General features: G+C 36.2%; 1 protein-coding gene across 6 annotated transcripts; it reads left to right on the top strand.

Annotated features, from left to right (window-relative positions):
- The first annotated feature begins 1,810 nt into the window (after positions 1 to 1,810).
- On the top strand, positions 1,811 to 14,450 carry LOC112166942 (phosphoinositide phospholipase C 2). 6 transcript variants are annotated; one of them, XM_040505535.1, is made up of 10 exons: positions 1,811 to 2,670; positions 2,758 to 2,954; positions 3,087 to 3,222; positions 3,390 to 3,554; positions 3,971 to 4,167; positions 4,317 to 4,434; positions 4,551 to 4,703; positions 4,826 to 4,912; positions 13,065 to 13,310; positions 13,915 to 14,450. In XM_040505535.1, the coding sequence occupies exons 1-10, from the start codon at positions 2,359 to 2,361 to the stop codon at positions 14,077 to 14,079; spliced, it is 1,776 nt and encodes a 591-aa protein (XP_040361469.1). In that variant the 5' UTR covers positions 1,811 to 2,358; the 3' UTR covers positions 14,080 to 14,450. The 6 variants fall into 6 exon arrangements, with proteins under 6 accessions (XP_040361469.1, XP_040361471.1, XP_040361470.1 ...); XM_040505537.1 differs by lacking the exon at positions 13,915 to 14,450 and adding an exon at positions 13,830 to 13,895 and having other exon boundaries at positions 1,813 to 2,670; XM_040505536.1 differs by lacking the exon at positions 13,915 to 14,450 and adding an exon at positions 13,436 to 13,580 and having other exon boundaries at positions 1,813 to 2,670.
- The last annotated feature ends 9,649 nt before the right edge of the window (positions 14,451 to 24,099 follow it).

The raw sequence follows: 24,099 nt of genomic DNA on the forward strand, positions 1-24,099 counted from the left end.
CTAAATTTAATCCAAAAAGGATAATCAAGCTTAGACAAGTAGTAGTTACTCAATCAGTTTGGCAATTCCAATTTGGTTGTGACCAGGTAAGGTAAGGCGAGATTTTGGTGGAGCGTTGCTCACTTTTAAAACCGTTCTCTCAGTTCAAACCTTTCCTAGACATCACAATTACTCTTGAGTACGCCTAGTGAGAAAGAGTTATAACCACTGTCTTTGTTGATAGTGTCCAAATTTTTTGGATTTGGATTGAAACTAATGACGTTTATATGGTCAAATTTTTATGCTTACGAACGCTCTTAGTCCGTAGCCTACGAATGCTCTTAGTTCGTAAAAATCGATGCTCATGGTCGCTCTTAGTCCGAAGATCACGAACGCTCTTGGTTCGTATATAGCGTGAATCCCCACGATTCTGGTTTTAGCAAATCGAACCGACATTACAGAAAGGTGGGATGTAGAGGAAGGGATTTTGTAAGTCCCCGAAGAAAAGTAAATTTAAATTTCAAAAACGGGAACAACTTACTTGTGAAAACTTACTCATGAATTTCAGAACTTGAAATTCTAAATACACGCGCGTGTTGATGCAGGCGTGCTATCGATCTTGGGTTGGGGATTGCAAACTATCATTCAATCCCTGCTGTGTGGCCGATACAGGTCTGGCCGAGGTAAGCCAAGGAGCTGGCCGACTGATGCGTGCGCAGGGGCGCGTAGGCGCTGCAGGGGTAGTCATGCAAATGAGGCTAGCGTTGGCTAGGAGCTGCTGGAGTGATGCTTGAAGGTGGCAGCAACGGTTTTCAAGGATTTTTTTGTTGAAATTAGGAGCAGATTTGCCTCTGAACATCTTTCACTTTGATTGGTGTATAGGTCTCAAAACAACTCCGATATGGCTGAAATTCGGAGGTCAGATAGAAGAGACAGAGACGAACAACTTTAATGGAGGAAGCATTTTGATCTGAGGTCCCTATCAAGATGTTTCGGGGCTTGCAAGCAGGCTGATCTGCAGAGGAACGAGCGTCCTGCTGTGCTGCAGGGGCAGCAGGCGTGCGGCAATGTTGCAGGGGCAGTAGGCGGCACACGGGTGCGTAAGGACTGCAGGGGCAGTGTGCAGCGTAGGGGCGCGCAGGTGGGCAGCAGCGGCTAGTCTAGCACGGGCTAGGTGCAACGGTGAAAAGGTGATGTTGAAGAATTTTCTGGTTTTGGATTTTTGATCTCAAGGTTAGGGCTCGTGCTGATAACGTGTTTAAGGAAGAAAGAATTCAAGAGAGATTGATGAGAGAATTGTATTTCATTATTGAGAATAGGAGCCCTATATATAGGGATTACAAAGTACATGTTCTAATGTTACAAGGAAATCTAATCCGAATAGAACTAGGAATTATAGAACATTCTCTCCTAATACTACTGCTAGTTTGATAAGGCACACTAAATTGATTTTCCTTCAACAACAGCAGCTAGGGTCCCCTCAATTATATTATGTTCGTGCTGAGCATATATTTTTGGCAATGATAAAAGAGAAAGCAAAGTGAGAGACCCATATACATATATGAGATCAGAGAAGCAATCTCTTCACTTTTGGCCGAAGAAAAAGTTTGGGGTGAGATTGGAATTACCATATAATGATATCGATCGTTTGTGTGACATTGATTACAGAAAGAGGTTAGCATATCAATGGAGGAGATCTAAAGTCTTTACAGAAATTGTGGCTACTATTACTTACTCACCTGAGTTTTAAATATAGAAAAAGGTTTTACCTAATCTGTCGTTACTATTATAGCACCAAAACAACCGAAAGAAGAGCAACCCACAACAAAGAACATCTTGTGATATAAGGACTTACAACATGCCAATGAAATGTCCACCTTGGAGACCACGAACTCCGCCGCTTTGGAGAAGCCTCTTGGGGACGACGACATCGGCGGAGGAGGGCGTTCATAGGTCGCTGGAGAGGAGGTGGCAGAGGGCATGCTGCGGGGAGCCAAGCTACAGAGGAACGTGTGAGACTCAGTCCGCAGAGCCATGCATGCTGAGAGAGAAACAGGAGAGGTTTGAGTAAACGCTCTTATGGCCTGAAGAACCAAGCTTTTTAAAAAAAAAAAAAAAGGGCTGGGCTGCAGCATAACCCAACCCCCACCGTTGTTCCGTGCCTGAGAGGGAATTTGGAATACTGAAAAACAAAGTCAGACGTCTAAGAATTTCAAATCCATTACAACGACTATCAATTGTCGATGTGTATTTAGATTCCTCTTTAGAACATTTAATGTAAGTGGATGAAATTCGAAAGCAAAAGACTATGTCTTCATTTCTCTCTTTTATGTGAAGAGAATCTAGAGAAACTATTGCCAACAGAGACTATTGGCAAAGATGGCCAACATTAATAAACAGTCTTTCAAGGTCTGCTGCTGTTTCGAAAGAATATTCAGGTTCAAGGCGGCGGAGCCGCCTGAAGATATCAAGAAAATTTTTGATAAGTACGCCGAAAACAGCATCATGTCCCTCGATGGCCTTCACAGATTTCTGGTTGAGTTTCAAGGAGAAAGTGAGGCCACCAAAGAAGATGCTCAGGTCATTTTCAACAGTCTCAAGCATCTCAACATGTTCCAAAGAAAGGGCCTCCATTTTGATGCCTTCTTTCGATATCTCTTTGGTGATCTTAACCCTCCAATTTTTTCAGAGGTAGATTCATATTTATTTGTATTTTCAGGAATTATAGAAAATTTCTGAATATTAATGTATATATTAAATTATGTTTGGATTGATCAGGTGAATCATAATATGAAAGCTCCATTGGCTCATTATTTCCTATACACTGGCCATAACTCATACCTGACTGGAAATCAACTCAGCAGTAACAGTAGTGTCAAACCAATTATCCAGGCACTGCAACGAGGTGTTCGAGTTATTGAATTAGATTTGTGGCCTAATTCTAAAAAGAATGGCGTCGCGGTTCTTCATGGAGGGTATGTATTAGTTTCATTTGTTGTTGCTTTTCCTGTATTTACGAAAATGATATTAATTTTGTCCAATATTAGCAATTGCATGTTTCTACTTAATTAATACATGATCTCTTTGAACATTTTTCTAATTTCTAGGACTTTGACTCGTCCTGTTGAACTCATCAAATGCTTGCGTGCTATTAAGGACAATGCTTTTACTGCTTCTGAATATCCTGTTGTTATAACATTTGAAGACCACTTAACTTCACCTCTTCAAGCTAAAGTGGCCAAGGTAACTAAAGCATATACCCTTTCCCATCACAAATTGATTGCATCACATCTACCGATGACATCTATGATAGAGATGAGACACATTTGAAACTCACTGCTAAACTTTGGTAGAAAGTAAACGAGGTACATGCTACCATTTTCTGATGAAAAAAATTAATGAGATTGTAGATGGTGACTGAAACATTTGGAGATATGCTTTACGTCCCTGACTCGGAATTTTTAATGGAATTCTCTTCACCTGAAATGTTAAAGAGAAAGATTTTGATCTCGACCAAGCCACCAGAGCATAATGAACGTCAGAGGCGCAAGGACTCTGGAGGCGCCACTGATAAGGTGCATATGAAGTAGTAACATTTGTTTACTTCTATTTTTAGGACTCATTTGGTTTGCGGAGAGTAATCATGGAAAAAAGAAAGTTATTTCTTTCTTGCGTTTGGGATGCCAAAAAAAAAAAAAAATCCTGAAGCAAAGGAAAATATGCTGGAAAATGATTTATTCCGTACTCCAAATGAATCACTTTCTCTCATTTTTTTCCTTGCATTTATTACTCACAACACAATAATTTATTGCATTAATACAAACTTTTTAACAATTTTCAAATAACTTTTCTTATGTTACCAAATATCGGAATTGAAAGTTCTTCGGAAATCTCATTTCTCTTCCCACAAGAAAGACAAAGAAATTATTTTCCTTTCCGCGAACCAAACGAGACCTTAAGGTACTACTTATTAACACTTGAAAATAAGCAGGACAATGACGAAGATGATCGGGATGAAGATGAGGAGAATGCTGATCTACAATATAAGCAGTTAATTGCAATCCATGCTGGAAAACCGAAAGGGGGGTTGGATATGTTGCATATTGATCCCAAGAAAGTCAGACGTCTTAGCTTGAGCGAGCAACAACTCGAACGTGCATCAAAAACTCGTAGAACAGATATTGTTAGGTAATGTTTACATTCCTTAGCTTGATGTATACAATGTTTTAACACTCCGGCAATTCAAGTTCCGGGGTACACCATGTCTGAATTTATATTACTCTTATTGTTTTTCACCACCTAAATCATCAAATTTGCTCTACGAACTCATTTTTTAGGTTTACACAACGAAACTTATTAAGGATATATCCCAAAGGTACACGTGTGGACTCATCAAATTATGACCCTATGCTTGGATGGAGCCATGGAGCTCAAATGGTCGCATTCAATATGCAAGTTAGACTTCTTTAACTTGTAATTTGATTTCCTAGCTAGTTTCATACATGATCAGCTTTTATTTGTATTGGAAGTTCTGCTTCTGCCTCACCTCAACCAATTTATTTTTCTCAAAGGGACATGATAAGCACCTTCATATTATGGAAGGAATGTTCAGAGCTAATGGAGGTTGTGGTTATGTGAAAAAACCTAAATTTTTACTTACCGGCAGTCCAGATAATGAGGTTTTTAATCCTGAAAAATCGTACCGAGTTAGGCAAATCTTGAAGGTGGGTTGAATATCTGTTTAAACATGTAACCATGTGTCCATCTCAGTTACTCTTCTTATTTAGATATATGATGTTCAAGGAAGTGCATGTCTAGCTCCATATTCTCTCTTCTGGATAAACAGGTTAAAGTTTACATGGGTGAAGGATGGCATTCAGACTTCCACCGCACACACTTTGATCTCTTCTCTCCACCGGACTTTTTTGTGAGGGTAAGTCAATGAAACGTTCATTCTAATATAGGTTCCTAAAAATGGAAAGTAATGTTATGACAATGTTAATCTGAACTATTTGATTGAATAGACTATGGTTTGAGGAAGTTCTACACGGTATCGTTACATCAAGATAGATTAATCTGATATAGAGATAGACTAGCTCTATGCATTGGTAGTCTAGTCTCGAACTAGGGTACCTCATTATTATACTAGTCTACCTATGTCAAACTAGCTAGTCTACTTAATGTATGGGCAATTACTGTAGACAAACCTATGATTTGAATGTAACATCCGGATTCTCTACTATAACAATATGTGTTAGAATGTGCTTGGACTTCAATGTGATGCTGCCACATCATAGCATGGCAATTAACAGCTTAAAGTAAAAATTTATAGGAAACCCAAATTCGATGGGATGCACCAGATTATATCACCTCCCTTTTCCTTTTCTGTTTAAGTAAAAGAGAATTCGAGAGAGATTGAAAGGAGAATTGTGTTTCATTATTGAGAATAGGAGCCCTATATATAGGGATTACAAAGTACATGTTCTAATGTTACAAGGAAAACTTAATCCAAGTAGAACTAGGAACTCTAGAACCTTCTCTCCTATTACTACTCCTAGTTTGATTAGAACCTTCTCACATTGTGGCAATGTTGGGCACAACGTTACAACTTGTAAGCTTCTACAAAATCATGCAGCTTCTGGTCATACTGTGATTGAGATGGGTCAAGGTCAATCGTGTAAGCGTCGTCGACGGAAGACAAAACAAGTATTTGTTGCAAAGAATACTGAGCAAGTGTGAATGCAGATGCTAGAGAGGGTCCTTCATTGGCACGAGCATCTCCTCCTCTTGCTACAGCAATGGTTGTTGATTTGGAATTGAATAGGGTTATGGATATTGTTGAACAAACTCCAATTGTTGAGAAGTTTACTGCTCCAACTACTAGTCCATCTATTGTTGAGCAAGCCATTTTTCCAATAGTACAGGAGATATGACAAATTATCTCCAGCCCAGTTGCAAGTTCAGTTCCAACAAACTCTCCAGGTAATGTTAATGTCAATATTTCCACGAGTAATTGCTTTGAGATTCTTTCTCAAATGCAGCAAGGAAAGAGCATTGTTGTAGATGAGCAAGAGGAAGTTGGAGAGCGCAATGACAATTTGGTTGGCAATAATAATACAAATTCTACTTTGGTAGAATCTATTGCTCATCAAGCTAAGTTCTGTTGGGGTGATTTGGAAAATGAAGAACCCCTTGGTCATCATACATATGCTCAGGCTGAGATAAGTCCGGTGTGTTCTTGGTTTGATGAGGGTGAAGCAATTCTGGCAGATGAGAATCTTCTTGAGTCTCTCTCAAAGTCTCAAAATAAAAGCTCTGCTTAATCTTGCTTATGTTTTGTTGCCTTTTGAGTTAGCTGTTTTTTTCCTAAGCGGTCTTGATTTCATGTCCACCCCTCCACCCCCCCCCCCCCCCCCCCCACATACTATCTTTTTTAATTAATAAATTATTTTAATTGCCAAAAAAATAAAAAATTAGCAGCTGTTTAAGGAAGAAAGAATTCAAGAGAGATTGATGAGAGAATTATATTTCATTATTGAGAATAGGAGCCCTATATATAGGGATTACAAAGTACATGTTCTAATGTTACAAGGAAATCTAATCCGAATAGAACTAGGAATTCTAGAACATTCTCTCCTATTACTACTCCTAGTTTGATAAGGCACACTAGATTGATTTTCCTTCAACACTCCCCCTTGTGCCGCTCAAACTTGGTGATGACGCTTCATCCGTTGCCTCGTTAAAAACCTTGCTTGAGTGAAAAACCCTGTGGGATAAAAACACCCTCGAGGAGGAGAAAAAGAGTACAACACGTCCTCTACTCTTCGAGATCGAACATGTAGACATCATAACTCCCCCTGATGTCGATATCTCCCCCTGATTACTACAATCGTGGGAGTTCGGATAACTTTCTCAATCCGATGCTCTTCACATGTTTCTCGAAGGTGGATTTAGGTAACGACTTAGTGAATAAGTCCGCTACATTATCCTCTGATCGGATTTGATTCACTTCAATCTTTAGAAGTGATTGTTGTTGTTGATTATAAAAGAACTTAGGGGATATATGCTTGGTGTTGTCGCCCTTGATGAAACCTAACTTCATTTGTTCAATACAAGCTGCATTATCCTCATAAATGCATGTAGGTTCATCTGTCGTAGATTTCAAACCACAACTTCCTTGAATATGTCTAATTATAGACCTTAGCCATATACATTCACGTACGGCTTCATGTAGAGCAATAATCTCTGCATGATTTGAGGAAGTAGCAACAAGGGTCTGCTTTGTAGACCTCTAAGATATTGCAGTGCTTCCCATGGTAAAGTCATAATCTGTTTGGGAGCGACCGTTGTGAGGGTCAGAGAGATACCCTGCATCAGCAAAACCCATCAAAACATCACCATCATTTTGATGTATCTTGGACATAACAATAATCCGGAATATTCTCATGAGATGGATTATTTATATCGATGATTAATGGATTATTTTGTGCCAAACTCGCTTTCTTTCTTGGGCGAGAATCCATCGAACCTATGGGCCTCCCACACTTCATGGCAGGAGCCATGGTCCTAACCACAACGTCACCATGGGTGGGGACGTTGGCGCCATGCTCAGGTATCCTTGAGATGGCGCCATGTCCTCTAATTTTAGGGACATCAATCCTTGCAGGCACGTTTGCAGCAGGTATATGTGATCTCGTCACTTTAGCGATATCAAAAAAAATATCAGGCATCGATTCTGCTACGTTTTGAAGATCGAGAATTCTCCGCACTTCAATTTTGGACTGTGCGGTTAGGGAATCAAGATGAGACAGAGTGGAGACATACCACGACAATTCCTGTCGTTCCTGTTGAACATTTATGTTATTATCTCCCCCTAACGATGGGAAGACTGTCTCATCGAAGTGACAATCCGCAAATCTAGCGGTAAAGAGATCGCCTGTGAAGGGTTCTAAGTAGCGGACAATGGTTGGAGAATCGTATCCAACATAAATGCCTAATCGTCTTTGAGGACCTATTTTAGTGCGCTATGGTAGCGCAATTGGCACATAAACTGCACACCCAAATATGCGTAAGTGTGAGACATTAGGCTTATACCCAGTCACCATTTGGGATGCAGAAAAGTGTTGAGTGGCAGTAGGCCTCAGACGAATAAGCACAGCTGCATGCAATATTGCATAGCCCCAAGCAGAGATAGGGAGATTGGTGCGCATTACCAATACCCTAGCGACCATTTGTAGTCGTTTAATGGCGGCTTCTGCGAGACTATTTGGGTGTGAACATAAGGAATTGGATGTTCAACTTCAATCCCAATGGACATGCAAAACATCAAAAGTTTTTGATGTAAACTCCCCAGCGTTGTCTAATCTTATAGACTTAATAGGATGATCAGGGTGGTGAGCCCTTAACTTAATAATTTGTGCTAGGAGTTTAGCAAATGCAGCGTTCCTAGTGGACAATAGCATGACATGTGACCAGCGTGTCAATACGCCAACCAACACCATAAAATATCGAAATGGTCCGCATGGTGGTTGAATAGGTCCACAAATATCACCTTGGATTCTTTGTAAGAATGGTATAATTTCTTTAGTATCATTTGCATAGGATGGTCTCGATCATAATTTGGCTAAAGAGCAAGTTTTGCGGAATGAATGATGGGATTTAGAAACAACCAATGAGGATTTTGGTTGAGCCACAAAGTCACAATAGACTTGAGAAGCAAAATTTGGAGTTGAAAGAGCATTGGTGGCGTCAATGCCACCTTGAGGCCGCAGGGGGACGGCGGGGCAGGCCAAGGATGGCCGGTTTTGGGGGTGAACGGTGTCGTGAGGTGCAAGGGCTCTTTCGAGGTCCAAAATCAGATTTTTACTTCTTTTCGTTCTGAAAAATGGATGTCCGTGTGAAGTCTTTAATATATGGATCATCATATCATGACCTGGGTGTCCCAAATGGTCATGCCAAAGCCTATATGTGTCAGAATCCCATAAATCATCTCTCATGACATGGTTGGATTCAATGACTCGAATAGTGGTTGCATACAACCCACTAGAGCGACACATAAGTTTGTCTAATACTCGTTTATGTCTGTAGTCATTAGAGGTGATGCAAAGGAACTCTTGTCCATTCTCACAATGTGTTTCCACATGAAAACCATTGGCTCTTTATCTTTGAAGTAATAAAGTTTGAAAAATATGTCCACGACATGAGATAAAATAAATGGATACTTTATTAATAATAGCTAATGATTACATCAAAGTTTCGTGACCATTTATCTAATCCAAAATAAAAATCAAATTTAGACAAATCATAGTCACTCTATCCGTTTAGTAACTCCAATCAAATATGACCAGGGAAGTAGCGAGAGATGTCGGTGGAGCAAGGCTCTCTTAAATACCACTAATCTCAATTACTTTCCTAGACATCATACTTAATTAGGTGCGCCACATGAGATAGAGTTAATACAATTGTCATTTATTGATTAAGGCATATTGCCATTACATAATTCTTGAAAAAAAACAAAAGACTATTCTAAATAAAAATCTACGGCATTTTGTCTTCATCGCCAGATTTAAAGTCTTTGTGAACTTGATGTCTTGATCACAATGATGCGACTACCTTCGTAGGTACATTGCAAATTTAGGTCCATTGATCAGACGTTCCATATCTGAAATAGACACCATAAAGAGAATTCTCCCTTGATTGAGGCGCATTGGCGCAATATGCATAGTCCCTATGACTGGTGGCGTTGGAAAGTGATGACCATGGCCAACGTTGGCTCCATGGTTTCCAACCCTTCATCCCTCAAAATCACGCTCCTACGGTCGTGTGATTATCGCCTTGAGCGATTACCTTCTTGAGCATTTCGATCGTATGGATCATGACGTCGATGGTGACTTTCTCTAGCCATAGGACGATGCTCTTGATAGCTACCTTGAAGCCTATCAATTTCCTTTTTCACAAGCTCGTTGCCATGTCTTTCATCAGTGGCCATAGCTTCAATAAGCTGTTGAAAACTTGTGATCCGTCTAGCATTTACATGAGTCCGAAATAAATTTAAGAACCTCATAGCATGGACAGGGAAGGTATTGAGGGTTTTCTCAATCAATTGGTCTTCTGTGATTGTCTTTCCACAGAGATGCATCATTGCTCTTATGCAGAGGGCTTCCGAATAAAATTGCATGACAGTGTCAAATTCAGAGAAGCGTAGATCATTCCATTCTGCTTCTAAATTTGGAAGGATGGAGTCACGAACATTGCCATATCGTTTGCGAAGCGCTTGCCAAAGCTTTATGGCACTATCCTCATTTACGAACTCAAACTGTAGGTCACTATCCAAGTATCCATGTGACGTTTCATGAAGGCAAGTGCCCTGGAATTATCTTTCTCAGTTTGAGGGTCTGGAGTTGTTGCAGTAGGACAAAGCTCTTGGATTGTATGCAATAAATCACGGGCAATAAGGTGGATCTCGACATCAATGGCCCATATTAAGTTCCTTTTGCCTGCATAATCCAATGGAACAAAATCGAGTTTGTTCGTGTTTGGCATCCTGAAAGATGAAACAAAAACAAGTTAGTTTCGGAGTCAATGCTTCCACGAAAACTAATATAAATAGGATTTCTGAGCTATGCTACCAAGAAATCGATTTCCAAGAATAATTGGATTAGACCGAAACAATGATGTTTATATGGTCATAAATCGATGCTTATGGACGCTCTTAGTCCGAAGTCTTACGAACGCTCTTAGTTAGTATAGCGTGAATCCCCACGATTCCGCTTTCTCAAGAATCGAACCCATGTTATAAGAAAGGTGGGATGTAGAAGAAGGGAGGTTGCAAGTCCCCGAGAAAAAGAAGAAGAAATTTAAATTTCGGAAAGCAGGAACTTTGATTTAAAAACTTGTTGAAATTCGGAGCAAATTCTCTTCTGAATAGCTTTCACTTCGATTGGTATACAGATCTCAAAATAACTCCGATAAGGCTGAAATTCTGAGGTCAGATGGAAGAGACAGAGAAGAACAACTTTGATGAAGAAAGAATTTTGATATGAGGTTCCAAACTAGATGTTTCGGGGCTTTCAATAAGACGAACGTGCACAGGAAATGAGAAGGATGCAGTTGGTGTGCGTTGGTGCTGCAGGGGCAGCAGGGATGTGTGCACAGGGGTGCGTAGGTGCTGTAGGGGCAAGTGAGGCCAGCGTGGGCTAGGAGCTGCGGTGATGAAGAAGATTTTCGGGTTTTTGATTTTTGGTTTGTGGTTAGAACTAGTGTTGATAAAGTGTTTAAGTTAAAAATAATTCGAGAGAGATTGAAAGGAGAATTGTGTTTCATTATTGAGAATAGGAGCCCTATATATAGGGATTACAAAGTACATGTTCTAATGTTACAAGGAAAACTTAATCCAAGTAGAACTAGGAACTCCAGAACCTTCTCTCCTATTACTACACCTAGTTTGATTAGGCACACTAAATCGATTTTCCTTCAACATTTTCGTGTTTGATCTAGCAGTTTATGCCTATTGTTATTTGTGATTCAACCCAAGTTTCTATTATGCGAGATTCAAGGAACAAAGAGCAAGGTCCTATATCATGAGGCGCTGCGTTACCATGTTCATCTGCTGGTATGATTACAATGATTTATGAAAGAGACTAGGATCCAATTACAGAGAAGGAAATCTCTCTCTCTCTCTCTCTCTCTCTCTCCCCCTGCTTTCGTTCTATAAGATCTCTTTGGTTTCTAGTTTTGCTCAGGAAATGGGTTCAGTTCTCAGGGTAAAGGTATGGTATATTAACATTTCTCATACATTAACTATTTTTACCACTTTAAGGACTCATGTTACCACTTTGAGGACTAATATTAATATTTTGAGGACTCATTTTACCACTTTTAAGGCAATTGTATGCATGTCATACGTTAACACATTGTAAAATTTTCCCAGTTCTCAACTCTTTTCTTGAGGAAGATATATACTTTACATAATTTTTTTCCATTCTTTTGGCGGTTTTGGATTCTGAATCAGAGACATTAGTTCTTGATGTTAGTTGCTTTGTTCAATGAAACACAATGAATATATATATGGTTCCTGTTCTTTCCTATTGTTCTTGCTTGAGGTTTCTACAATCTGTGCAAAAGAAAGTTATGAAAACTTGTTGACAGCTTATTTTAGTGATGCAAAAATGATGAGGAGAAACTTTATCAAAGAAGTTTTTGATTAAGAATTTTTACTTTAAACTGTTGGATTGTCATTTTATGACGTGGCAACATCATAGTGAAGTCCAAGCAGATTCTAGCAAATATAACGTTATACCAGAGAATCCGGATCCAGGGCTTTATATATTAGGGAAAACATCACAAATGGTGTATGAACTTTAGGCATTTCTACACTTTGGTGTACCAACTTTCATAACTATCAGAATGGTGTATCAAGTTTGCTCCAATCTTTCATTTTGGTGTACGCCGTTAAATTTTCCGTTATCTTTACCAAAAAAAAAAACTGACAAAGCTAAAGGAAAGATAACGGAATTTATTTTTTTTTGCAAAGATAACGGAAAATTTAATGGCGTACACCAAAATGAAAAATTGGAGCAAACTTGATACACCATTCTGATAGTTATGAAAGTTGGTACACTAAAGTGTAGAAATGCTTAAAGTTCATACACTATTTGTGAAGATATCCCTATATATTAACAGTCTCATAACATAATTTTATATATTTTATATATCTTTCAAAAAATCGTTTACCATGAAACTATTAAGTAACCATATAAACATCCCTAATTAGGAAAACATTAATTTCTTAGTAGATTCTGACATCAATAAGAATACCTCTAATGGAATAAACCCTTTTTGAAATATTGAAGAGTCAAATCAAAACAGTCTCATGACATAATATTTTGGTGGCAAAACATCACATTACCATGCAAGTAGTAACTGTGTACTATAATGTCTAACTTTTGCAAGTTCTGTCATCAATCCAAAATCTGGATTATTGATCATATAGACACTGATTTGAATTAATTCGGATTAATTGTCTGACAGCATAAGATTCCACATATGTAACAACAGAATATTACACTATAACGTTGTGTTTGTAGGTTGGAATTGCTGGAGTCCCAACGGACACACTAATGGAGGAGACTAAGACAATCGAAGACGAGTGGATTCCAGTGTGGAATCAGGAGTTCAACTTCCCATTGAGTGTTCCAGAACTAGCTGTGCTTAGAATTGAAGTTAAAGAGTACGACAGTTCTGGAAATCATGACTTTGGTGGCCAAATATGTCTGCCAATATCAGAGCTTAGAACTGGGTTCAGAGCAGTTCCTCTGCATGATAAAAAAGGGGTAAGGTATAAATCTGTGAAGCTTCTTATGAAATTTGAGTTTGAAAGTCCTGAGTGAAGTATATGGTTTCTCATACTCTGCCTCTATTGTAATCTATGTACATGTGAAAACTAAATGAACTACAGCACATTTTGTTTCCATCATCAAAACCTGGAAAGCAGGTGTTAAGGCAAGTAATTGAAGGTCTGCTACAAATTTTCTGGCATTAAAATAAAAAAAATTCTCTATGGGTAGACTTGTTGTTGGTATTAAGCTACCACCATGTGACTTTTGAATTTAGGCTATTTGACTTGAAAAAGAAAAAAAAGAAAACCTTGTTCTAATTAAAAATAACTTAAGGTCTCGAAGAATTTGCTTGTGCTGATCACCATGTGTTTGATACTTTGAATCCTCTAGATGAGTTGAAGTTTCATACATTATTTCATCTGAAAGGGAAAACATACTTGATAAGTTTGTTATACTTTTTATGAGTCAAAATAGCGCATTCTTAACGCACATTTATAAACCTATATGAAACAGGCAATAATACATGCAACATTATTACACGCTCTTGGTTTGTACATGCATTGATACATATCTATTTACCTAACACTTCAAACGGCAGCAAGATCCAATACCTCCCCAAGTTAAGGGCATCAATGTGGTCAATTGCAATTCCAATTCCAATTCCGTCTCCAAAACAATATCTTTTGTAGTTAAAAAATTAGAGAAGGACATGGACGTGAGTTGGTCAGTCTCAGCTTCGAGCAACCGAGTACGTAACGCATAAGCATTGGATTGGCAGATGCTTCAAGAAACTCAGTGCTTCAAACCTGATAACTTCTTTCTTTCTCTTGCTTATAAAGCTTGGAACGTAAAATGAAAATTCTAGTGGCCTAGATGAAGAAACCATGTAAAACTCATAATTTCCTAAGGGTATTATCATTTTGGACATGCACTATATAAACACGACACCAAGTAGAAGATCCTTCTTCCACTGAGGTTAGCAATTGACCTCAATATTTTGTAAAGTTTAGTAAACCCTAATACTGTACTAGGCTAGGCTGGCTAGAATGCTAGACAACTCGATACAACAATGACAGGATGACTCGATGTTCATATTTGAACATTTCATCACACAGGATCCAATTTTTTTAATCTATTTTTCAGTGATGACTCACGAACCAAATAGCAAAATTGTAATTAATTAATTATTAATTAACGACTAACTAGAAATTAATAATCTGTTCAAACGGTGTAGCCGCCGCAGGCCCCGTTTTGTAAACGGGGGGAACAAAAAGTCAAAAACTATTTCGCCCGTGTTATTCTAGAACTGCGGTATGCTACAGTAACTACTGATGTGAAGATTGCAAAGACCAAAATGACCCTTGATCTGATTGCAATCTCTAACAGATCTTCATGTCTCACACTACAACAAATTTTCCTTTACAAAAGGACGAGATGGTTACTTAATCCTTCATGTCAAACAAATGTACAATCATTGCAGCTTAATTCCTATGTTAGAATCAGAAATAATTTGTAATAATGTAATATTGTTTAGGATTAACAGTTTTCCCCTCTAAGGTTTTGGAGTTTTAGTATTTCACTCTTTCTATTTTCAATTTTAAATTTTTACCCCTTAAGCTTTCTAATTTTAATTTTTTATATAAGGAGTCTACTTTAGGGGCTAAAATTGCAATTTCAAAGAAAGAAAAAAAAAACTCAATGACAAACTCCTCCTTTGATCCTCCTCCCCAAAACCAAACCGTTCTTCATCTCCCTTCTTTTGTATCTATCTCTATCCACTGTCGCCGCTCTCCAAAATCAAGCCATTCAACTCCTAGGTTTCAGTTTATAAAGACTTGAGAGGAGAGAGAGTAGATCTGAGTTTCTCTCTCCTCTACCAACTGGTCCCTAGCTACACATCACAACTCACCTCTACCACCACCATGCTCGCCAGTCTCCGAAAAATCCTATTCGGCCTCCGCATTGTCCGGTCACGCCGGAAACCAACTCACGCGCCAATCTCATCATTACCTAGAAATGATATGGGCACCCATTGTACTATCATGGCCGCACCTCCTCTGCTGCTGTTGTGACCCGACACCTCCCCATCCCCAAACAACCACCCCATCTGAACCCCCGTCATCAATCTCCCTCCAAACCAACAAGCCATAATCCTCACCCCAGTCCCTCAAGCCAGGTCTGTCCCCCCAATCTCACCCCCCTTCCATTTCCAAACACAATAAACCCAAAATTGACCACAACACAATTACAAAACATTGAAATAAACCCGAAAAGACTCGAACTTTGGGATCAAGTCCGAACCTTTAAAGGGCTTGATGACGAACTACTTCTTGTCGAGCTGAGGCGGCTGGGTCTTTTGCCGGGACAAATTGTCGGGCTGGGTGCGGCGACTGTTGTCGTTGTTTTCGGGGTGGGTTTGGTGGTGGAGGTCGTTTTTGGTGTCGGGCTGAGACTGAGACTTGGCCTTTTTCATCATAGGATGGGATGTGAGAGAAAAAGAAGAGGTGGTGGTTGATGAGGAGCGTTTGTTAGGGTGAGACGTCGAACTTAGCAACATAGCATTGTTTAAGGGAGGCGGTGATTTTGGAAGCCGGAGATCGAAGAAGAAGAAGATTTGGTCGATTTTCGTGGTGTTTTTTTTCTTTTTCTTTGAAATGACAATTTTAGCCAGTAAAGTAGGCTCCTTTGTCAGACTTGACATCTAAATTGGACTGAGAATGAGACATTGGACAAGGAACACTAAAATTGAAGGGGAAATTCCCACTTACACATTTTTTAGGGGGGTAATTCCCAGTCACCCAAAATATTTTCAAAATACCGAAAAGGGGTACAAGACCAGCATAATAGCATTTCTCTTTTGCTGCACCACCATTTGTCCTTATAATCACATGGTGTTTGTCCACTTTTGTATCAGATTGCATGAGTTTTTGTATGATAGCTCCTTGTAAAAAGAGTTTGCAGAGAGTTTGTTTCCTTTTGCATGAACTTTTGTATATTAGTGCATGTTATTTTGGACTTGTAGTACATGTAGCTTTGGCCTTGTCAGGAGCTCTAGATTGGCAAGCTAGCTGAAGACTAGTATAAGATGTAAAATAGATACCAGATGGAGTACGTTGGAGAAGAAAAAATCTCAGTACCCATTGCTTTCCTTTGTAAACACTTTCAGTATCAATAAAGCCCTTTGTTCATAATATCATCTGTTCATATACTTTCTAACACCACAATCATCCATACATAACCCACAACAATAATCTGTAGCTATAATATGGAGCAGTAGCTGTGGTGACACTTTATTCATGTTCGTGTGAAGCAAACTAGCATTCAACCAGTGTTTTCTGTTGCAACTCCATAGAAGACTGTACAGTTTGTACTAGCACGTTCAAGTAGGTTCATCTTACTTTTTATTTTCCGGTTTTCTTAGTAGACTTCTAGTCCAAAATAGGGAAACACTGAGATAATTATGCTATTATATTGCTAAACGGACGATCATATTATCTTTAAGGATTCCTGTTTTAATTAACATGCATGCCAAGATAACTAATAAAATTAGTCAGGGAACCTCTGAGTCTAAGAACCTCTGTTTCTGCTCTTGTTTGGCCCAATAGGTTGGCTTTGTATGCAGTTTTAAGCTCTTGTCCATGTTCAAGACTCAATCTTTAATAGATGTTTTGGCATATGTGTAGTTAGGACAGACCTCCTTAAATCTGGTATCAGAGCCTAGTTTAGCATTATAATAGTATAGTTATATCAGTAAAGTACCTTGAGGACAGAAGTCATAAACACACCTAGTAAGAAAACAAGAAAAATTTGAACCTGTAATTAAGAGTCAGTACAATCCGACCCTGTATTGGGGGGCAATAGACGACTATTGGAGGCCAATAGACGATTCCGTTATCTTGAATTCTAACCTGTTTGTTATATATCTTTGAATCTGTTGTTGTTTTATGATAGATTATCTTAATTTAGAGATTACAGAGCATCAAAAACGTAAGATCACTCTAGATCAGAATACTTTAGTTTGTTATTTTCCACAGAAGAATAATAAGCATATTTTGCATAGTGAAGAACATCCAATAATTAATAGTGTCATAGACCTTATAATTAGCCAAGCAGAAAGTATAAAATTAGAACATAGTCAGTATAATCAGAAATTACAGCAAGTATTAGATTATTTTCAGAAAAAATCCCTACAAATAATTAGACAAAATTTAAGTTTTATACAATCACAACTAGAAGATAATAATAGAAATATACAAAGGTTTCCTAGTAGAAAAGAAATAAAAGAGCTTGTAGACATCATTGACAGTAAGCCGAAGCAAGTAGAATTGCAGTCCTTAGAAATTGTAGAACAGCTGAAAATAGAAGTACAAAAAATAAAATTAGTACAAAAAGAATTAACAGAGCAAGTAGAAAAATTGCATAGTAAAATAGATAGATTATTAGTTTAATGAATGATTCTAGAAATAATAATAATTACATCAAAGCATTAAAAGAAGTTAGTGAGTTAGAAGAAGAACCAATAGGATTTTCAGACTTTACAACAAGTGTTCCTAGTAATAATATTCCCATAAGGCAAAATAATATTATTATCCAGTTGATAATAAATTTAGCAGAAAAAATAGATCACATAGAAGAACAAATAGCAGAAATTAATCAACTTTTAAATAGCACTTCAGCATCATTACTACCATCTTTAGTTACTAAATTAGAAAATTTAACATTAGGCACAAGCAATATAAGAAAAAGAAAAATAAACCCTTCTGATAATAGCAAATGGAACTCTTTAGAAGAAAAGGAAAAGAAATAGTAAGAACCGAAAATATATATCCTAGTGAAGAGGCAACACAAGACTTTCTTAGAAATGGATTTTTAAGATCACAAAGAAATAGACATAATTTATATCAATTAGGAAGATTTGAAAATAGAAATAGCATAGTAAGTAGCATAAGTCAATATGAAATAAGTTGCATAGATAAAGAAGTTATACTAAATTTACTTAGTAATTCGGCAATAGAACAACTTAGAAAATCAAACTATTCACAAATTCATATAGGAACTATATTAATCGGAATAGCAGGATTAACTAGAGCACAAGTAGGAACTAAAGCATTAGTATACATATATGATGATAGATGGGATAATCACCAACAAGCAGCCATAGCAACAGCTGAAGTAGACCTTAGCACAAACTTAGCAATTATAGGTTGCATTCCAAATTATGTAATGAATATTAAAGAATTTAGTAAATATATTAAGGTAAGCATTAGAACAAAAAATTATAATATGAAAGGAGATTTTAAAAACTTAAGTGTTAGTTTAATGTATGCAGGAAAAGTGTCAGACAAATTTAACTATAAGTTTAATGTTGAATTCCAAAACTTAGTACAAACTTTTGGAAGTAAACATGTTAATATGATAGAAGCAAAACCAGTAGATAATAGTTTTTTAGAAGGAACTCAATGGTTATTACATAATTTACATGGATCAAAAAATAAACAACCTGATAAAGCACAAATTTTTGAAAATCACTTAGGAGAAGCATCAGTAAGGTTTAGCAATTATAGACAAATAGAAAATGTAGACGACTTAGAAAGTGAAGCAGAAATTAATATGGCTTTTGATAATTTAGAAATCAATATGATTGAACATAATTTTGATAACATAGTAGATAAATTAATAGACGACATAGATAATTTGAGTGAAGAACAATACTTAGAAAAATATAAAACTTATGAATTAGGATTACATAGACTAAATGATAAGGAACTGAAGCAATTAATATTAAAAATAGGATTAGAACATATTTTAGGAGAAAAAGAATATAACAATATGTTAATAGAAGTAGAATGTATGCCTGTAGACGAAACTAGTTCAACAGGAACTTCAGGAATCCATACTGAACCAAGAGTAGGTAGAACCGATCAACAAAATATAAGACTAACTAGAGAACATTATGCAGAAAATAGTAGAACTTATGATTATGAAGAAACTAGACCTAGAAAAAATAGAATACCTTATTCAGGAATAGAACATGTAAACTTAGCAAGAAATATATTAAACATAGATCATGTAGACCCACAAGATTGGGAAAAAACAATAGAAAGATGGGAGAAAGGATGTGTACATGCGGCAATCATGTTAGATTTTAGTAATACAACTGATATGTTAGATTATTTTGAACATACTTTAGATGGAATGGTATTTGATTTCTTTCAAGCATGGAAAGTAAAAAATCCACAACAACATCAAGCAGTAAAAGAAACTTTTAATATAGATACTTTTGTTAAACTTATTAAGTATGAGTTTTTAGATCATAATAGATTAGATGGTAGAAACGAACAAGAACAAATTAGAGCAATAAGAAATTTAGAGCAATTACAAATTTGTGATTTGCAATACATAGGAGAATATACTATAGATTTCTTTAAATATTTAGGAAGAACAGGTAGGATTAATGACATAAATTTATTAAATACATATATGACTAAAATTAAAGGACCAATAGGAGAAAAAATATGGAGAGAATGGCAAAAACACCCTAGAAAAGATGATATAGCAATAGGACCTAGAACACAACATGTATATGATATATTAAGAGAAGAATGTAGACAATTAAAAGCAAAGAGACAAATTAGAAAACAATTTTACATGAGCTATAAGAACATAGATTTACCTAAGCAATATGGTTGTCATAGGAAAGATAAGTATAATAAGAAAATTAGACCATATAGAAAGAGCTATAGGAAGAAGTATAGATCATATAAGCAACATAAAACCTTTGACATACAACCTTCAAGAACCTTTAGGAAGAGAAAATACATTCCTAAGCACTTTAGGAAAAGAACCAATAAACCTTGGATTAGAAAATACAAAGCACCAAAAGATAAGAGTACTTGTAAATGTTATTTTTGTGGTGAAGTAGGACACATTAGACCTAAATGTCCTAAGTTAGGAAAACAACCTAGAGAAAAAGTATAATTAATTGAGCAATTTAAATTAGAAGAAGATGAAGACTTAGAGTCAATATATAGCTTAGACAACTTAAGTGATAGTGAAAGCATTTATAGCATAAATAGCATAGATATGTTATCCGAATCAGAATTAGAGTCAGATTACTCTAGTAATTCAGATAGTGAACTAGATGAAAATATATGTATGTTTGAGGAAGAACAAGACGAATTTCAATATGTTAATTTAGGTTGGCCTCAAGAATGTAGTAAATGTAAGAAAGTAGTAGCTGAAAAATATTATACAAGCAAGATAATATTTTGTAAACCTTGTTATACTAATGAAACATTAGAGCTAAATTCAATAGAGGATGAAGAAATTAATATGCAAAACATTGGAGAAAATCAGAAAACTAGTTCTTTAATAACTATTAATTGTGAGTTAGAATTATCTAAAGAACATAAGATTCAAACAGTAGCTATGATAGATACAGGTAGCACTAAGAGTGTCATAAAGGAAGAGTTAGTACCAACACAATTTAGGCAAAAACTAGTTAAACCAGTTAGAGTATCACAATTCGATACTAGAACTGTATACTTAACACATTGTATGACTAATATACCTATAAAGATAGAAAGACAATTATTTACCTTACCTTTAACATTTATATCACCCGTAGGATCTTATCAATTTATCTTAGGATTAAACTTTCTTAAAAGCTTACAAGGATTTTTGTATATACCTCCGGATATAACTTTCTTTAAGAAAGGTATAACTACAACTGATCAAAGTAATTTGATAGAAGCTTATAATAGCATTAGCATAGAAGAGTCAAGAGAAAATAGCTTTAGAGAAGAAGAAAATCTAGATAACAATGTCGATGAGCAGAATAGTATAGAATATGATGAATCAATCTTTGAACTTGAGTATCCAAACATAGGAGAAGTAGCTCTAGTAGAACTAAAACAAATAGGTAGACCTAAAACATTAGAAGAATTATTACAATTAGCAGAACAAACTCGAATCATAGGAGAAGATCCCCAACTACATTGGAATAAAAATAAGATTTTAGTAAAATTAGATATAATTAACCCAGATTTAACTATTAAAACAGCAGATATGCCATGTAATTTATTGGATAAACAAGAATTTGAGCAGCAAATAAAAGAGTTATTAAACCTTAAAGTAATTAGACCTTCTAAATCTAGACATAGGTCAGCAGCCTTTATAGTTCGAAAGCATTCTGAACTAAAAAGAGGTAAAGCTAGAATAGTTTATAATAATAGGAGACTAAATGACAATACTTATGAAGATAGTTATAAATTACCTAATAAAGATGAGTTAATAAATAAGATTCAAGAGAGTAAATACTTTAGTAAATTTGATTGTAAATCAGGTTTTTGGCAAATTAGATTAGCTGAAGAATCAATAGAATGGACAGCCTTCACTTGTCCAGAAGGACACTTTGAATGGTTAGTCATGCCATTTGGATTGAAAAATGCACCTTCTATTTTTCAAAGAAAAATGGATCAACTTTTGAAGAAGTATGATAGTTTTTGTAGTGTATATGTAGATGATATACTTATACATAGCAAAAATAGAAATGAACATAGAAAACACTTAGAAATAATCTTGCAAGAGTTTATAGATAATGGTATAATTATTAGTAAAAATAAAATAGACTTAGAAAAAACAAGATATAGAGTTTTTGGGAATATATATTAAGTCAGGAACTATTCAATTGCATGAACATATAGCTAAGAAGGTTATAGAATTTCCAGATCGATTAGAGGATAAAAAGCAGTTACAAGCATTTTTAGGATTATTAAATTATGCTAGAAGTTTCATCCCAGATTTAGGAAGAAAAATAGCAGTTTTACATAGTAAGACTAGCAAAACAGGTCAGAAATACTTTAATACAAAAGATATTAAGTTAGTTCAGCAAATTAAACAAGAAATTACACAACTTAAACCTTTAGCACTACCATTAGATAGTAGTTACAAAATAGTAGAAACAGATGCATCAGCATTAGGTTGGGCAGGAATTTTATATCAGAAAAAGTTTAAAGAATTACCAAAGTCTGATGAGCAAATTTGTAGATATGCATCAGGTAAATTTAGTGATATACAATCTCGATTACCAGCCACAGATTTAGAAATATTAGGCATAATTAATTCTTTAGAAGCATTTTCTTTATTCTTACATAATGAAATATTTACAATTAGAACTGATTGTCAAAATATTGTTTCTCATTATAATAAAATCACTACTAATAAACAAGCAGCCAGAAGATGGGTCAATTTTATAGATTGTATTACAGGAAATGGATTTAGGCCACAATTTGAGCATATAAAAGGAGCTGATAATACACTTGCAGATATCTTATCTCGGCTTCTTCTTTGACAGGTATGGACTTTTTCAGGCCTTCATCTTCTAGTACTCAAAGAGCAGAAAGTGGTGTGCCACCTCAAAGTGGTAATACACTAAGCATGACAGCAAGATCAGCAAATATTAGTTACAACTTTAACGGCTACACTGTGCAAGAAATTAGAAATCCACTCTTTAGATATAAAAGTACAGCATCATTATCGACTAGACAACAAGTTCTATTAGATAATTTTTGGAATATTAGAATAAATGCTATGGATATGAGAAGAGGTCAAGAAAAATTAATTACAGCACTTGAGCAGGAATTTTCAGCCAATAATTGTGATCTTGCTAGATATCAAGAAGAGTATCCTAAGTCAAGAGCACAATATGCTAGACTTCAGACACAATATAATCACCTTAAAGCACAGCATGATAATCTGAATGCATTGTATTATAATTTGCAAAATGAGCATGATACAGTAGTTGATCATTTTCGTACACTAAATATAAATTATCAGAAAACAGTTGAGTTTATTAAGCAAGAAGAAGAAAGTAGTTGGCCTGCATCTCTGTTAGAAAAAGAAACAAAAAATCCCTACTTTTTACAAGCCCTAGCAAAAGAAAGGTTTTCATATTTACCTCATGATTGTAAAGATAAAATCTTCAAGTTACAGCATGATAAGCATCTTTCCCTTCAAGTAGCTATCTAGAATTTTCTCTTTAATCTTATATCTCATCCTCAACCTGGTATAGGAGTCATTTGTCATGATACATTTTCTCACCCTGAAGAAAAAGCACGATTTCATATTCTATTAGCTACTATTAATATGAGAGACTTTGGTGAAATGTACATTGAGCATAATAATCGTAGAGTTAGAGTTACTCCAGGTTTTCTAATGGAACATGGAGTGTTAAAAAGTCTTTATGTCCAAAATGAACATCATATAGAGTCATTCTCCTATCACCTTAAGTATGCTATAACTCATTATCTTAAGCAATGGGGAAGTATAGGATTAGGTTATAGTACTATCCGATTAGAAATAATTAGCATTCCTTCATATCCCCGTAGAACCAGTCTATATCATGATAAAGCCAGACACCTAGTCATCATATCACTTCGTAATTATATAGAGCCACCTCCTTTACCAACAATTGATGTGGCACCAACAGTGGAGGATATTCACAAATTTCGTGCAGCCCAGCTTGTAGTAGATGATTTCTTTGATGATACAAATCTGCAATTAATCTACCAAGCCAATGCTTTAAATATCTACACCAGAGAACACCTGGATGGAGTACCACGACCAGGAGAGCTGTACACTGTTGATATGAGCACAACCACTAAAGAAGTGTATGATTTATTGTATAAAGAAGAGCAGGAGAGCCAACAAGTGAGAGAAAGTGATGCTGATTATTGGGATAATCTCGATGATGAAGAACTCCACAACATTGAAAACATGATGG

The sequence above is a fragment of the Rosa chinensis genome, chromosome 5 (genome assembly GCF_002994745.2).
Source record: "Rosa chinensis cultivar Old Blush chromosome 5, RchiOBHm-V2, whole genome shotgun sequence".
Lineage (NCBI taxonomy): Eukaryota > Viridiplantae > Streptophyta > Magnoliopsida > Rosales > Rosaceae > Rosa > Rosa chinensis.

What these genes read in the sequence shown, in the direction of transcription:
- LOC112166942 (XM_040505535.1), top strand. Translation starts at nt 2,359, where the DNA reads ATGGCCAACATTAATAAACAGTCTTTCAAGGTCTGCTGCTGTTTCGAA. An exon ending in CTGGAGGCGCCACTGATAAG is followed by an intron (nt 3,555 to 3,970) that starts GTGCATATGAAG and finishes GAAAATAAGCAG; the next exon opens with GACAATGACGAAGATGATCG. An exon ending in TGGTCGCATTCAATATGCAA is followed by an intron (nt 4,435 to 4,550) that starts GTTAGACTTCTT and finishes TTTTTCTCAAAG; the next exon opens with GGACATGATAAGCACCTTCA.